The sequence below is a fragment of the Poecilia reticulata genome, chromosome 1, assembly GCF_904066995.2.
Source record: "Poecilia reticulata chromosome 1, P_reticulata-male-v2, whole genome shotgun sequence".
NCBI lineage: Eukaryota > Metazoa > Chordata > Actinopteri > Cyprinodontiformes > Poeciliidae > Poecilia > Poecilia reticulata.
The window spans coordinates 9,388,328-9,405,798 of record NC_088830.1 but is presented as its reverse complement, the minus strand read 5'-3'; the positions used below and the strand labels follow the sequence as shown (position 1 = coordinate 9,405,798).

At 38.0% G+C, this 17,471-nt stretch overlaps 2 protein-coding genes across 8 annotated transcripts in view; both read right to left on the bottom strand.

Moving 5' to 3' along the window:
• Nucleotides 1-17,471, bottom strand: part of LOC103469533 (uncharacterized) — a 479,729-nt gene that overhangs the window by 78,296 nt on the left and 383,962 nt on the right. The window lies entirely within an intron of this gene.
• LOC103462454 (zeta-sarcoglycan-like) overlaps nt 1-17,471 on the bottom strand; it is a 343,126-nt gene that overhangs the window by 45,931 nt on the left and 279,724 nt on the right. For both annotated transcript variants that reach the window (XM_081604948.1, XM_081604945.1), the window contains exons 5-6: nt 8,184-8,306; nt 5,966-6,038 (exon numbers count right to left, since the gene is read on the bottom strand). In XM_081604948.1, coding sequence (XP_081461074.1) covers nt 5,966-6,038; nt 8,184-8,306 — 196 coding nt within the window. The remainder of the gene's footprint in view (nt 1-5,965; nt 6,039-8,183; nt 8,307-17,471) is intronic.

Genomic DNA, 17,471 nt, shown 5'->3' with positions numbered 1-17,471 from the left:
AGCAACTGAGAATAACAAAGGTCATAGATAATAGAAGTTCAATTTAATAATGAGGAGTGAGCTCTTCGATCAGTTACCTGCTATGCTCTTGGTCTCCTCAGAGCGTAGCATCAACGCCGCATGAGGAGGAGGAGCGAGTCACAGAAACGCTGGTTCAGAAGCCGAACAGGACAGATGCAGTTTGGGACTTTGAACTCAAACCGAATGACTGGGATGAACCACTGAAGAAATACAAGCAGTGAGCCGTTTCCATTTGACTGACAGCCCACAATCGCTGTGGTGCTTAATCAACAAAATCCAAAAAGGCCAGTAAGATGCAAAATGGAGCACACTAAGGAGATGCTAATCACATTGAAAAGCCAGCATTTTGAAAAATGCTGCACAAATATGATTCTCAGTACACAGTAGTAAGTTTATACTTTTTTTCCCACTCAAACAAACTTCTTACTCACAACATCGCCTGTTTTCCCTGTCTGAGTCTAATGATTAATATATTTTAAAGGGCATGTTTGTTTCCAGAGACTTCATAATCCGTTTGATTTGTTTTTGGTTTTATGTGTTTTGGATATTTAAAATGTCTCTCAGTTCCAGTGTAAAATGTTCTTTAGAAATTAGTTTATTGGTCTTAGAGAGTGTGTACTTGCATTATTATGCCATTTTTTGCAATTAGTTTACAATGGTCTGAAAACGACAATATTATCGTTTATCGTAATCATTTCTGGGGCAATTAATCGGCCAGCTAAATTTGTTATGACAGGCCTATCTATCTATCTGATTAAATAATAACTTGACAAGCATTTAGCACAAGGCTGGGAGGAAAGCCTTGTGCAGATTCTGGACAGAGATAAAATGCAACTCGAAACATTTTATCAAGCCACATTTCTGTTTGTCTTCCTTTCTTAAGGGAGACAAACAGAAAACAAACATTGACAAGATGAGGTCCAAGATACGGATATAAGTAGAACAGCTCAGTCTAGACTCCACTCTCCAGAAGGCTCTTCACCTTCAAACATGTAAGTAAAATGTCTCATGCATCCATTACGCAGCTAAAAAAAACTTTACCGGTTTATAGGAACCAAATAAAAGTGAAGGTGGGTCCGTGAAAAACGAGGTTTGAACAAGTCTCAAGAGTGAATGAAGCTCCGAAGACGTAAAATGTTGAAACTTTTCATCCACCATCTTTATTTCCAGCAATTTCTCATCTTTTGATTTATGTGTGCAGCTCTTCTTTCAATGCTTCCAGCTTGTTTCCCCCCAGTCCATATGCCACTGATAACCTGTTGGACAGCTCATTAGTTTTAAATGGGTTTCAGTCCACTCGTTACATGTCCCATTTACCTTCACTGCGTAAAACTCAACTTTTCTTAATAAGAGGGATAAAGCAGAGCAGTGGGAGTCGTTTGCAGCGCTGTGAGGGACATCAAGCAGGTGTAAGCAGAACGGCAGCGACAACATGCAGCGCCGACACGAACGTACACAAACAGGCGGAACAGAAAGTTATCCGTGTGTGAATGGGTGAATGACAACACACGTCTAAAGATGACTGGAAACGTGTTCGATCAATTTAAAACTATTTATTTATATAGCGACTAAAAACTCTGAAAAGACACTCTTGTATTTTAGTAGGATACACAAAACAAAGCAATTATGGGAAATCTGTGGGAATCTGACAAATACTTCCACAGCGCTGAAAGAGAAGATAACTTTTATGCAGATTTCTTTACTTTTTGATGATGTTTTTAACTTTATTATGGTGTTTTTGCCTCATTGTTTTTATTTTATTATATTGTTTTTAGATGAGGACTCGGCAGATGAGTCCTCAGGCGCTTTCTGAGCTCACAGAATACGAGTGGAAGCAGGTCTGGCCCAAGGTTGAGCGGGGCCTTAAGGCAGAATATTATTTAGGAGGCGACTTCCTGTTAAAAACATCACCACCGTTAGCAGCGTTTCGGTACAGATTCGGTGGAGAAAGAGCCGAGTTTAACTGGCCGACCTTTGCAGCAATCACTGAAAATTGGTTAAAATTTGCTTAGGTGCATTTGAGAACAAACTCAAACACAAAGATCAAACTCATAGCATCAGATTGATTTTTGTGTTAGCTAGAAGCCATATTCGATTATTCTTTGCACTTTGCATCAAACTGTTCATTAAACCTTTACTCAAAATTTAAAACCTGATGCTGAAACTTTTTTTGGACAGTTTTGTTAATATTCTTGTTCTCAATGAAGAAATTGTGAAATTACAGCTCTATTGTCTGTGTTAAAATGTAAACACTTATGAGGACCCCCCTCTGAGAGTCGGTTCATTTATGCTCCAAGTAAAATAAACAGTTTCAGATCGTAGGGGCCATGATTGTAATGTCTGTATTACCTTTACTTTTAGCATTGATTTAGGAAACAAGGAACAGGATTGAAGGAAATCAGAAGAGATCAACTCTGTAAAGGTGTGATGTGTGAACACTTGAGTTTATTCAGAAGCTTAGCACTTCAGAGAAGTTTTATTAAACTACCAATGCAAGAAGAATCTAATTTGGAAATTATTTATGTCCAGTTACACAGGTTGGTTTATTTAAAATTATTTTACTAATAAAAATTAGCAAAACTTTTGAGCTTTGGTTTAAATAGTGCATTGCAATTAAAAACTACAGCTAAATTTTATTTGTAAAACATTCACTGTCTTCCTATGTGTCTACTATAAAATAAAGACACTCTCTCTCTCTCTCTCTCTCTCTCTCTCTCTCTCTCTCTCTCTCTCTCTCATCAGCAGGCCTCAACCTTATACGTTCTGTTTCTTAAGAACTGCAGCAGAAGCATTTGGACTTTGTTTTATTCTTCAGTCAATCTGGTTTCAGGTAAACATTACCACTTTCACTGCTTCCGCAGAAGTTTGAAATCACTCTGTGGAAGCTTTGAATGCCAAGGTCTGATCTGATGATCGTTTTTAAAGACTTGTCAAAACCAATTTACTCTGTGTATCACGACCTGTTACGCCACAGGCTTTCTGATGTCGGCCTCACAGACAAAGCCACCGGCAGATTTTCAAATCATCTTTCTTGTTGTAAAACTCCCTCACTGTTGCTCCTGTTTTCTTAATAATTTGAGGCAGAATGGCCTGATGTGTTTCTCCAGCTCCACACTGATGCCACAGTTGTTAGTTGTCTGGAAACACAGCTGCTCTGGTTTCTGATCGTCTGCAACTGGAGTCTTTAATCCCAATAATCGAGGGCCAGATTTAAATGTTGAGGGCAACGTTTAAATGTTTCCCTGGTCCAACTCACCCGAGTCAAATGACTGAATTACCAGAACCTGCAACTACAACAGAATTTGATTGTTTTTGAAATAATTCAGCTCTGGAAACAGTTAAGAGCCCACTGCACTGAACCTCATGGAAAACCACCTGGTTATTCCACCAATTATTGATTTCTGAACTCTTCCAGTATTATTGTTCCTAAATGAATATGAACTTGTTTTATTTGCATCTTTTCAGTTATTTTGACCATTTCTCAATTTCTGCAAATAAATACTACATTTTTGCTCGGATATTCAGAGACATGATGCCGGTAGTTCATAGAATAAAAAAAACAATGTTGACTTTACTCAAACATAGACCAACAAAGAATAAAACCAGAGAAATTGATTGAGTGATTTCTAAATGTTTTCCAGAGCTGCATGTTACAGACGCTGACTGAACGGTTCTTCCTGTTCTAAGGTTTTATTGCTGCTGTCGTTTTTTTAAACTTTCAGTTTTCTTCTGACTCTTGAGCACGTATGTGGTTCTGTATTCCCCGTGTTTTCATTAAAACGTATTCGTGAGAAATAAAATTGTAATCACTGGAAATAAAAACTGGAATCATAAGTGTAATTTCCAAAAAACCGTTATTTTGACATCAAATGACACCAACTTCATCATACAGACTTTGCTCCATGGAGGTCACGCTTTTCGGAAATAATGTCTCATTTTGCATTTCCAGTGAAACCTGGACCTGTGTTAACTTCAGGATCATTGTAAAGAAATGGAGGTCAAATCCTGGAAAGTTTATTGCAGTTCACCAACAAAAGATCTCTGATCTTTGATAGGATTACATTTAACTACATCGATCCAAGTCTTTTAAAAATAAAGAAAAACTAAATTGTACAAAAACATGTTGACCAAAAAGAAATAAAAGTACAATAAGTTTTTTTGGGTTCAGGAAATCCACTTTCAGTAACAGTATGATACATTTGGTTTCGTACAATAGTTTGTAGTTTGCCGACATACAATGTCATTATATATAAAAGCAGAATACTTCACACAGAATAATACGCCATGCACAGTTTTCACTTGGCATCATTCACAGACCAACACACACATCACACACTTGATTTATGAGAACAGCTGGTCCCACACTTTAATATTCATTATCAAGAAAACTGTCCTGGTCATTTTGTTTTCTGCTTCAGCTGCACATCAGTTTCGCTGAAGCAACTGACTTTATTTTTTCTGGCTCTAACTTCTCTCCACTGCGGTGAAACACTCTCTCTCTCTCTCTCTCTCTCTCTCTCTCTGTCAGTGTCTTCTGTCCTCTCACTTCCTTCTCTTTTGACAGTCCTTATCACCTCCTGCCCCAGTCCTGCTTCTGCCGCTATCACTCTTGTTGAGTGTCAGATTTCAGTGTCACTCCTTTCTGTCTCCACTCTCCAGCCTTTTTTTTTTCCACTACCCACCTGAGAACATTTAAAGTACCTCAGTTTCTCTCCCACATTTTAACTCTTGCAGAGCCTCTGTAGTATTTCTCCTATCTACGTCCCTTTATATTCCTTCTGTAAAATGATTTTTTTTTTCACTCCATTGTGGGAGAATCTTTTAACACCATGTTCTCTCAACCAAGATTAGTCACATCATAAATTCAGGGAGGCTTTGGCTGAGTCACATCTACATCCTACAGGGATTTCCATGGGGACTGTAAATGTGGCCTGACTGACCACAATTATGAAAATGTTTTAATTACATGTAATAAAAGTAAATCAATTGGTCCCCATCATTACCACAATATTATTAGATAACTTTTCTTCTTTAAAACCCCTTAACTCTCACCACTAACGTTTATTTATTTTTACACATTTATTAAAACTGTCTACATGTTGTGGCAGTACAGTATGAGACAGATAACCTGTGAAAAACATTGAGCTTCTCTGCCTTCTCCCTGCTCAGTCAGAAAACAACCAATCAGAGCCAAGATTGACGGGTGTCAATCACACTCGTGTACATGCTGCAGCTGCGTCAACGGCGGAGAAACAACTTAACGTTACAGAAAAACTGTTTATCCGTGTCATCGTCGACGGCCGTGGCAGCTAGCTAACTAGCCACTAGGTGTCCACCATGCAGCAGAGGGCACAGGGGAGGGTGTGAGCAGCGCATACATGAGGTTGATTGACGGTGCTAATAAGCAAGTCATTAGTACCTCAACATTTCAAAGTCTCAGATTTTTTTCCCATGACTTAAATGTTGAAATTGAAATCTAAACCTGTCACAATATAAAGTTGATGCACAACATTAACACCTCTGTTACTGTATGGGTGATTCAGACCTAAAAGGGCATCTAAATAAATGTAGAAATGAAGAGGAAAGGTAAAAGAAATTTGAGCTGGGGGTTTTGCTCTTAGGTGATGGTAACAAACTCATGAACCATGTGAGAGGAATACAGGATAAATATAGTGATGCGATGGAAGAAAAGAGCAGATGGGTCAATTCCACTTAGTGCACATCACTGCCAGAACATTACATTTCTGTATTCAATTTTATTTTTAATATTCGAGTTTTCTGAGAAACTGTATTTGGAGTTTCATTAGGTGAAAACCATAGTAATCAGTTAACTAAACACTTTAAAAAATGTCCAATTGTGTGAGAGTTTCACCGTTTTATTTGTCGAATTATTGAACTACATTAACGTTTCCATGACACAGACACAGATAGTTGAAGTACTTACTTCAGGTCCTGAAATGGCTCTGCCCTGACATGTGAAGTCTCGACAGAATGGCTGAAAACCACTCCTTCATCCCCTGGAGAGAGGAGACAAGGGTCAGAACCAAAAACCGTTATTTTGACATCAAATGACACCAACTTCATCATACAGACTTTGTTCCATGGAGGTCACGCTTTTCGGAAATAATGTCTCATTTTGCATTTCCAGTAAAACCTGGACCTGTGTTAACTTCAGGAGCATTGTGAAGAAATGGAGGTCAAATCCTGGAAAGTTTATTTCAGTTAAACATTTTTTTGTTCTCCAAGTCGGTGCTGATGCAGACAGGATATTTAATGAGATGCTAAAAGTAAGGGGTTAAACACGCCCCAGCTAATTTTGCTGAGATTTCATTATCCTCCTCCCAACACGCGCCTCCTCCTATTGGAAGAAAAAAAACAAAACAAAACGGGTTGTCTCTGATAAAATGACGTGCTTAGCCCCCTGTGTCCAGCAGCCACCTCTGCAGCTGTGAACAGATGTTTGGCAGTAGCTCTTGCTGAGACGTTAGATGGTATATTGAAAGCTCAGCACCGCAGCAAATTTAATACTGCATGAGGCAAAGTCAGCGGCGGGCCCGCGGATAACGAGACGACCAAGTCGCCGTTCAAAACCGAAGCGGGCGGCGTTCCTTTGTAGGAAATTCTGAGAATCAGAACTCGGTTTTCTGCAAACCATGAATATTAGTGTGGGCTTTTTATCGTTTGAGCTCCACACAATGCAGCTTATCTTGCCAACATGAATCTGGCATTTGTTTCCAAGCTCGCTTTGGGGATTTTGTCGCCTCTCTCTTGTTTACATGAAATGTTTATGAGCTGCTCGTCACCGTCGGGCTTGGCGGCACCTTTCCTCGTTCAGAATACCCAGGGTGTGTTTTCAAAGCGCAGCCGGTGACCCGAAACTGGCAAGCCAGCTGGTTTCGCTCCGACAGATCCGTGTAGTAACGTCACTCTTTTTTAAACTTTAAAAACACCAGCACACTCAAACAGCGACACGGTGAGCCTGCGCTCAGAGGTTTACGTGGCTCTTTTGGACGGTGTGTCATTCTCTTCCCTCCGTCACCCAGGAAAGGACGAAAGCAATGACCTTCAGCCCTAAACCTCTGTGCCCTCATTCTTTCAATGACTCTAATGGACAAATCTCCCAAATTGCCTTCAGCACTATGAGAGTCTGTAGGAGTGGATTTAGCACAAGTTCACCTTCAGACTTCAATTGATGGGCTTCGTGTGAAGACATATTGTGAATACCCATCACCGAGATCATAACCAAAATGAGTTCAAAGTGATTATTGAAGGTTTTTCTACTTGTTATTCACTGTCGAACACGAGCGTTTACTTTATGACAAATGTAAACCTGGGGGATTACCGTATTTTTTCCAAACAGATGTTGAGTTTAGTCACGACTGTGTGACTCGCAGTGTGCCCGAGTTATTTTTCAGAAAACATTCAAAAACAAACTCTTAGAAAGTTGGGAAAAAAAATCTACATGCTGTTTAGACAGAAAACGTCTACAATTTAAGTGTTCAAGCGTTTGATTGGAAACAGTTTCAATCGTTGAAAATCAAACGAAAATGAGCTACTGGTAGATTTCATAATTTGATGCAGAGAAGAAGAGTTTTGTGATTGAACATAAATACTTTCTGAGAAACTTCAGTGGTCTGATTTAAGTCCCCAAAAACAAAACAAGAACAAATGACAGTCAGTGCTGCCTTGAGTACGTGAGCGCTCCTTTCACAAAGACAATAAATTGGTGCAGAAAAGCAGAAAACAATCATGTTTGTGGTAAAATAATGAAACAGAAAAAAAAATCTGATGGGACGCTGGAGAAGACAAGCATGTGCAAGTAATATAAATAATCAGGAGTTCCTGAAATATTTGAAAACCTAAAGTTTATACCAGTACTTTGCACCATTTCTTATACAACAACAGATTAAAAACAATCAGTATATTTATTGTTGAGCTTGCATATCTATATATTTAATGTTTTTGCAGCAAAAGAGGCGTTTTCAATTGAGAATGTTGCTTATGTTTGTCGACATATTGTTTTTGATTGAAATTTGCAATTAACTTGATCAAAAACGTTAATGGAGTCCCACCACTAACATTATTCTGTTAGTAATATGGCTACGCTCCACAAGAAGAAAGCAATGTGAAAGTGTAAACAACTGTGGCAAACTGCACTTTACCTGTGACTTTAAGTTTCTCTGTTCCGATGCTGATCTCTTCCTCGTCTGCAGAAAACAGAACTCTCTCGCCGTCAGCGCTCTTCACTTCGAACCTCTGACACTGGGCCTCAACCATTTCCGAACCTGAAGTAAAAGAAGAAAAAGAAACTGTGTTCAATTTAAAACATAGAAGGGGAAACTCATGAAAAAAAACAAAAAACAATTGACAAATGAGTGGATGATTTCGTTACCCAGCTCCCTTCACAGCATTGTTAAGTCTTGAGTGTTTCAAATTGAAGAACTACAAGATGCTCAGAGATGCACCAAATCAGAGCGTCTCTGACTTTGTTCATGCTTTTTTTTTTTTTTTTTCTCAGGAATGTAGCTGAGCAGCTTTTGCAGAGCAAGCTGCCATGAGATGCATTCAGAAACAAATCTTTAAAAACAAAACGTTCCGGGTAAGGATAAAACATTCGGTGCTCGTCTCACAACTTTTTTACCAAAGAACACAGGAAAAACTTATGAACAATTCCCTTAAATACAGTGAAAAATATTCAGACTTACTCAAACTGTAAAGTATAATGGCGCTGCTTGTGCTGACCTCATCCAAGGACATATAGCTGAATACATATTACACAAAGGAAGCGCTTTCTTTTTTATTATTTTTAAGGTTGAAAATTGTCTGGAATTAAGATTTTTAAGTTTTATTACAACCTCAAAAAAAAAAAAAGAATTGTTTTAATTCACCATTAGACTAACTAAAAATATGAAAATGCTCCAATAAGCTTTCACAATAACGGCCTAAAATAACTGATCAATTTAGGATTTATAAGTGCACACATTAGATTAATAAACTGTTCTTTCAATAAATAAGGGAAGTTTTTTAATTATTGCCCTTTTTCCTCCTTCGTTTATAGGACTTTGTCCGCTTACCAACCAGAATCCTTCTCTGTGTAACAGCAGTGTTTAATTTTGTTTAACCTCATGCGGACCGTAAATTTCAGTCAACATCAGCAAACACGGCTGAGCATCTGGTGATGCATGTTAATGTGCATTTGGCAGGGATGGGTCAGTGTGTTGGGATGAATGACTGATTGGACACGACTGCACCACAGAAATGAAGATTTTCACATTAGCTTTTATTTAATAATTCCTGTAGTAAAAGACAAAACGTTGATACCATAAAACAGAGTTTCTCCAACAGTTTTTTGTGTTGTAAAAATCTCCCTGCTCCAGCACAGCTGATTCAAATGATTTCATTACCTCCTCTCCGTGCCAAATTGTGCTGCAAAAGTTAATCAGCCATTCATTTAGGTCGGTGTGTGGCAGCAGGGAAACGCCTAAAAATGTGCGTTACTTACACAGAAGCACTAGTCAAAAAAAATGACCAATTAATTGTCTGTTTGAGACAGACAACATAGAAAAGGTTTGAATAGCACTGCTAGTATAGCTTCTTGCTAACTGTTAGCTTAAGTAGCTACAAGCTACCACAAGTGGCTGTTATTCACAGTTATTACTTAAAATAAGCAGAAACAGAAGTTGGGGTACAACATGGAGGAAAGAGTCCTGAGGTCATTAGGTCAAACTTCAGAAAGCTGTGACGAGGACACATGTGTAGCGTCTTCTCTACAAGCTAGCCCACCTCACCAGCAACGCTAAAGTTAGCATCTGTTTTAGAGTTTCATACCAGGCTAAGCTGAAGTGGTTTAGCTTATTTTAAGTCCAAGTTTTAAGCCTGGACAATTCCAATGCAAAATATAAAGTACCTAAATCTGATACTGGATTACTATACACACAACGTACATGCTGAAAACAGTTTGAAATTGGTGACAACACAAAACTGGAGCTGTACGCGCGCCTTTAATTAAACAATCCTGTAAAAACTGGATAGACTCTTCTACAGCCACGCTTCTCAAACTGTGCCACCAGCACCATCGGTTGTACCGCCTTCTGTGTGTCAAAAATCTCCAAAGCAAATAAAAACAAATAACCTGTGATGAAGAGGATAACAGCTCATCTCTAACAGGATGAGATGTTAGAGAATAAAAAACTTTGCTTCATGAATAACTTGTAATATGAACAGTTGAATAGAGTAGTTAACTAACCTAAAATGCATATTTTCAGGCTGTTAGTGAAAGTTATGGTAGCCAGAGAGAATCCATCCATGTAGAAAAATTCCAGGTTGGGATTTGAACGCAGGACCTTCCTACACGGCGAAGGGATCTTAGTTTAAGGAAAAAAATCTAGTTTACCCAAAAATGTGTTTCATGTTGCAGGTTTGTGTCATTAAAACTCTGACTTACAAGCTGGTGTGAAACGTTGCCAACCAAATTCCAAATTGGCAAATTATGTATAGACCATGCTTTTAATTGAATTTATCTGTATTTTATATTTTTATGAATTAGACAAGAACGTTTTATTACTGCATTACAGATGAACCTATAAAAAACCCCATCTCTTTGACTGTCGTCCTAATTCCCCTTTACCATCTGGGTTTTCAAGCTATAACGTCTTCCTTAAAAGGCTGGAACATCTTTTGAGTCACAATCAAACTTTATTGGCTGATATCTGGAATTAAGCTTTTTTCCTCCCTCATCTTTCTCCGTCACTGTCTTTTTTATGTCCCTCTATATTGTTTAGACTCTCACTACACAAAATGTAATTGTGCCTTGCTTTAACCGAAAGCCTATTGTGTGTTTATGTGCGAGTCTGAGTTAGCGACAGAATTTGGATTGCATGGAAGAAATCAGTAAAGGAGAAAAAAAAGGATTCAGGATGAAGAGGGACAAAAAGTGAAGCATGTTTAAACGAGGGATTCTGTCTCAGGTATCTAGAACGTTAGCTTTAGTCCTGAAATTCAGCTCATAGAGCAGATTTTTTATTTTTTTTTGCATGGATGCAGGTCAGCATATTTAAAAATACTTGTCTGATTCAGGAAATGGTGTTTTTTGCTTCCTCCGTGGCTGTGGGGTGTTTGAAAAAACAGACTTAGATGAGGAAGATACTGAAACACCAAGAGAAAAAGAGAGAGAGACAGAAGCTGCTACACTTGCACATTTACAGATACTGTGGATCTCAAAAAAGTGTATGAGTACCTGTTAAAATTTCAGGTTGATAAAAAGCTTCACCAGAGTAAGCAAATGTATGAAGTAAGATAAGAAATTGTTGGAAACTTTCTGGAAATTTAATTTATGCCCATAAACATGATAACGGTATTTAATGAACTAAATAAATAAAAAAAAAAAAAAACATAATTTGTCACTTAATTTATCAAAGTTTTCAATTTTGAGATTGTGAAAACACAAAAAGGGAGCAATTGTCAAATCTGGACAGGAATATTTCATGCACAGAACAAACTCTTTAAAACGGTCCGATTAGCTACATTCTTTCATTTTATTTATCTATTTATTACAACACTGGGCATTCATCGTTTCAAAGAGATTTTGTCTGATTAAGCTTTACTAAACTCAATATAATGTTTTGTCCTGTTCCATTAGCTGTAGTTAATGCCTACTATTCTTGTTTTGCTAAACCACCAGCTGGCCGGCCTTTCACATCAAACAATCAGGGATGCAGAGTGCTGGTGAGACAGCAGACCACTTAAAGCATCTCCAGTCTTTTAGTCTATAGAGCATCTTTTCAAAAAGAGATGCATTAAACTAGTACAATCAGACATTGTTATTATTATTATTATTAATGTGACTGAGAAACATAATGGCTCCAGATGCAGTAGGATTTGTTAAGCGTGTGCAGTGATGATGACACTAATGTGTGTGTGGAGGACTCTGGACACTGATGTGTGTGTGGAGGACTCTGGTTTTTGATCTGACATTTTAAAAATATCTCAGCAGTAACTCCATCCATTCTGTATGTACCAAAAATAATGCAAAAAAACTTTAAAAACAAAGTTGTACTTAACCTCAAGAAGTCAGTCCACCATTTCTTGCCTTGAAATAAACACAATGTGAAGAAAAAAAAACAAAACAACCCACAACTATCTGAACTGTTAATAATTTAATGTTTACTGGAAGTAGAAAAAGGCCGGGATGTACAGGCCGGTGGCCGACACTCTGTCAGACATCAAGGTGTGTGAGGAGTCATCATATTCAGGGCGGTATAGAGGTGTGAGCGTGAATGAGGGCACAGCCAGACGTTCTCGTGTTGGTGATCGACTGAGGAGTGACGCTTTAAAAAGCCACAGATGAGACGTGACGCATAACTTATGTGACTTATGATTGGAGCGACGTGACATGCAGTGAAATGATAGCCGAGAGCCGGACAGGAGGGAGCTTCTTCTTCTTTTTTTTTTTACTTTTTTTTATTTTGACAACTGCACAAACTTTAGGCTTACAGTTATCTGACTGGTTTGAGTGAAAGCCAAGTCTAAATGTGTAAACAGGCTGAGCTTGAGGCAGGAAAAGGAGGAAATACACTGAGGCAAACCGAATGGAGGGAAAAACATAAAAACAAGAATGGAGGATAAAATTGACTCACAAATAATATTAAATATTGTTTATGATTTTCAATGCATAAAATGTATAGCTTATGACTTGCATGCCTTTCTTTCAATTTATTTTCCCCTGAGTTCATTCGGCACTGTACTGGGAGATTACGCAAGAGCCGTGTCTATGAATTTAATTCTTAAATAAGGTAACCTGAGGAAAGGAAAGGACGGGTAGTAAACACAAAGCTATTTAAAACTCTACGTAATGTGCCAGCAGCCACAACATTTGGAGAAAGTGGCCGCGGGTTATTTGTTTTAAATGATTGTTTGAAGAACTGGCAGAGAGCCACGTGACATCTAGATGAAAAAAAACAAACAAACTTCCAAGTATTTATTTCTATATTCGAAAGAAAAAAAAAACTGGTACTTTATTTGAAGGGGTGTTCATATGATTGACATGACACCGTCATAAATATGACATAATAACACCCGTTATGAACATGAAGGAGTCTTTATGAATGTTTATGACTTGTCATGAAGTGTCATTCGGTAAATAATGACACTTATAATGCAAAGTTGGCACTTTTAGTGCAACTTTTAAAGCAACTTTGCATCATAACACCAGTCATAAACATTCATAGACTCCTTCATGTTCATAACATCTATGTTACATCATTTATGACGATGTTGTGTTAGTCTTATCAAATAAAGAGTAACCAAAAAACTAAATAGAAACTGATTCAGCATTGGAGATAAATTTAGAATAATTTTTTTTTTATCCACAAGAAATAACGTGTGCTTACGTTTTATTGTATTTGTCCTACGGAGGAAGATTAAAAGGGTTTGAGTGTCTCTGCACTAACTCTGTGGTTAAAAGAACCCCAGGTTTCACTCAGCAATACACATCAAATGACAGAACGCGTTGTTCCCAAAAACCTAATGGCCTTCCCACCGTTTTCCGTTTTCTTTTCCTCGCCGACCTGTGGGTGGCCAATGTTAATTCTGTGTAATTGAGCTGAGTTTTTTTTTTTTTTGACAACTAATTGCCTTCTACAAACGTCTCTCTTCCTGATCAGACCAACGTAATTTTGTGACCACCAAAAACAGCAGGAGTTCTTGTTAGGTATCCTTAATAATTAATGCGCTCATTTAAATTTACTGATTTAATCACTTCCTGACAGGATTTCCTCTTTAGTTACAAGTGCCGTCCTCAGCAGGACCCTGCAGTAATAATAAATGCTTTCAGAGTACCTCGCTGATGGGACGAAGTGCAGAGGGTGAAACAAGAAAACAGTTCAGTAGAGAGCATGTGAGAGAGGCAATAGCTCAATACAAGATGCAGGTATAACACAAATATATCTGAATGTCATCTACATGTTATGTTACTTCTATGCAAAAACACATGCTTTTTGTGCTGCCTTAACATGCAGATATTAAATCTGCATTTGGATATTATGAAAAATCCATTCATAGCATATTTACACTGATCTGATTCATGGGATATTTTGTGACTGTCAGGTTTGATAAATATCCCCCATCAGTCTTGTTATATGCATTCTCATAGAATGCATATAACAAATAAATGCATCAATGTGCCGTAACTTTCTTTATCTGGATAGAAACAAAATTCAAGTAATTGTTTTTGAACCAAAGGAGGAGCATCAACACACGGCTGCAGTTATTACGGCTAGAAATGACTGATCAGGTGCAAAATCCAGGCAAAGTGATCCACTCTGACCTGAACATTCAGAGACTCATAAAGGCAGTTAAAAAGTTGGTCTTCTATCACCTGAAGAACATTTCCAGGATTAAAGAACTAATGTCACAGCAAGATCTAGAAGAACTCATCCATGCGTTAATCTTTAGTCGCCCTGATTGCTACAACAATATATTCAAAATCTGATTAAAAAAAAAAAAACAGTTAAAGCTGAAAGCTACTAAAGTTAGCAGACTGTAGCACATGACCTCAGTTCTGAAGTTCTTCCACTGGCTCCCCATTACTAGAGAAACTTGATAATATATTTATTAGCTTAAAAGTCACTTAATGGCTTAGCACCACAAAACATCAATGATCTGTTGTATTAACCTCCCTGACCTCTCAGGTGTTCTGGTTCAAGTCCACTCTGCATCCCCAGAATCAGAACCAAACATGGAGAAGCAGATTCAGAATGCACTGTCCACTAATCTGGAAGAAACTTCAAAAATGCTGAAATGCAGAGTTCCTTTAAATCAAAGGCTAAAACCCATTTGTTTAGTTTCATTTGAACAACATGAACTAGAACATTATTATGTGCCTGAACTTGTCACTGCTTTTCTTTATTGCACCACTCCAGTGTGATGTTTTGCTTGTTTTATGTTTCCATCATGTAAAGCACTTTGAATTGTCTTGTTGCTGGAATGTGCTGCGCAAACAGAGAAGCCTTAGTTTGCAATTTCATAAACATGCCAACAGAGAAACAATGACAAAAATCTGGAAAAGCTGCCGATTTACCTCCTCAGTGTTAGTGTCTGTAAAATTCTTTACATCATTCTTGAGCCCATAAATCTGTGGAAATGCATTTCATGCCCACTTTGAGCCATGGTGTGGAATCCGTGAGGCTTTGAGGCATAGTTTGTCCAACGACGCCACGATTTCTCAGCTTGAGATTATGCTAACACAGTACGGAGTCAGAAACTGTTCTTTAATGCCCATTAGCGTATCTTTACTAGTGGTGTCAACGGATGACTCTTCGATGATATTCACTATGTTTCAAGGAATTTTTTTCACTTTGTTTTTTGATTTAAAAAAAAAAAGAGGAAAAAATGTTTATTTCAAAATGTAGTAAAAACTAGCCAGAAGAACAATGCGTGTCTGTTTTGTATATTTCTAAAAATAAATAAGTGACATATTTCCACGCAAAATTCAATAAATTCTTATCATCTTAATTTGCATTCAGAGTTAATGGATGGAACACATTAAAGTAGTGCCAGTCTAACTGTTTTACTAGCGTCCATTAAAGTGTTGAGGCCATAATAAAAGTTATATGGGTTTGCTCTCCTGGAGTTTAATTCAAGGTTTTAAATTAGGTCTTCCAGCAATGAAAGGATATGACGCAAGACGACACCATAAAAGGACCGAGGGGTCGCTACAAAGAGCAGCGTCTGTAAGCCAAGTAAACACTTTATGCATGGCAGCTTTTCTCAAACAGGTCTCGTTCTCCCCATCGCTCCCTCATGTTCCTGTAGATGGGGAATCAGAGGAGCTGCTTAAGCAGTGTGCGACGTTCATGTAAAAAAACGTCCTCTCTTAATGTGTGTGTGCAGCTTTGGCACGCATGCACACACAGGCACATTTGCATCTGTGAATGCTAATGTGTTTTTGCTCTAAGAAACGCATCCAAAATTAGGTTGGTCTTGTCCTTTGGCCGTGGAGAGAAACTTAACCTTATTTTGTTCCTTTTTAATCACTTTTTAGGTTTCCTCTGGGTAAAATTCTGGCAATAGGCTAAATGTTGCATAAGCTTTCGACTAAAAAGTAAGGTTGTAGAAATGTGACTGTTGTCTCCTTGTAAATTTTTAATGCGGATTTTAGAAACACATTTAGTATGTGACAAATTTGAATTCTTAGCTGCTTTTTTCATTGCCTAAATTTGGGACATATGTGTTTGTCAAGGCTATACACATTTAGAGTAGCTAAATGTTAGCTACTAACATTTAGTAGCTAACTACTACTAGTAATTACTACTACTAACAATTAGCCTTTTCAATAGGCCAACCTGCAAAAACTATGACATGGATCTGAAATCAACCAGACCTTAAAAGACTAATCCACATACCTTGACGCTTTTATTTACGCTATCATTCATAGCACTTTGACCTCAGGTGTTTTTCTAAAATGTTTTACAAAATGTTGCCATACAACCACGCAAGAGAAAAAGAAAAAGAAAAAAGACGTCATCCTCCACTCCTCTGGCCGAGAAAAGGTTGACTAAAAGCCGGCCTAAAATTAAACAAAGTACTGGAAAGAATGCCTGCATCCAACTTTACTTCATCCTCCGTGACCAGGCAATCCTGTAAGTTCTCCCAGTTAGGGTTTAACACTTACAACAGAATGCAGTCAGTACTGTGGTAGGTCTTTAAGAACATCAATTTAGCATGTATGTGTACTATTTATGCTGTTAGATTTGAAAAAGAAAAAAAATAATCAAAAGATGCCGTCGAGTCAACCATGAGATTGTTGTCATCTTTAGGACGGAGCAGGAGGGTCATCAGTTTTAGCTCTGGAGTTGTTTAAGTTGCAGCTATTACACAGACCTAAATTGCTGCTGGACAATCACGGGGATACATAAAGGATCCACCCTTTTTCTCTTTTCATCCACTCATCTGCAGCTGTTTTGTTATTTTCAAGAAACAACCCTTTGTCATTCTTACGCAAATCACTGTCAGGTTTAACATCTACTGAAGAACACTAAGTTACACCAAATCTGACTTTACGTAGGACCAATATTGAACTCGTGTTATGAAGACAGACTTGGACAAGCCCTAATATGTTGATTTTTAATCCACGGCCACATCCAAAACCAAACACCACAGATTTGGTGCTACTCAAGTCTTAAACCTGACAGTTAAACGTAATATTTACTTTTCCTAAATGGTATATTGGCTATCATAATATGATTCCTCTTGGAAGTAACGAGGCCGAGAGTGATCACTTCATGCGACTCTTTAGTCAGGCTGTACATTGTTTTCTAAATATGTGTGATTTGGTTTGAAATGGTATCTCAGTCTGGCATCATATGATATGGTGCACATGGTTTGGTATGGGGTGTGTGACATGGCATAGTTCAACATGTAGAGAAAAGAAATTCAACCTATATCCCCAATCC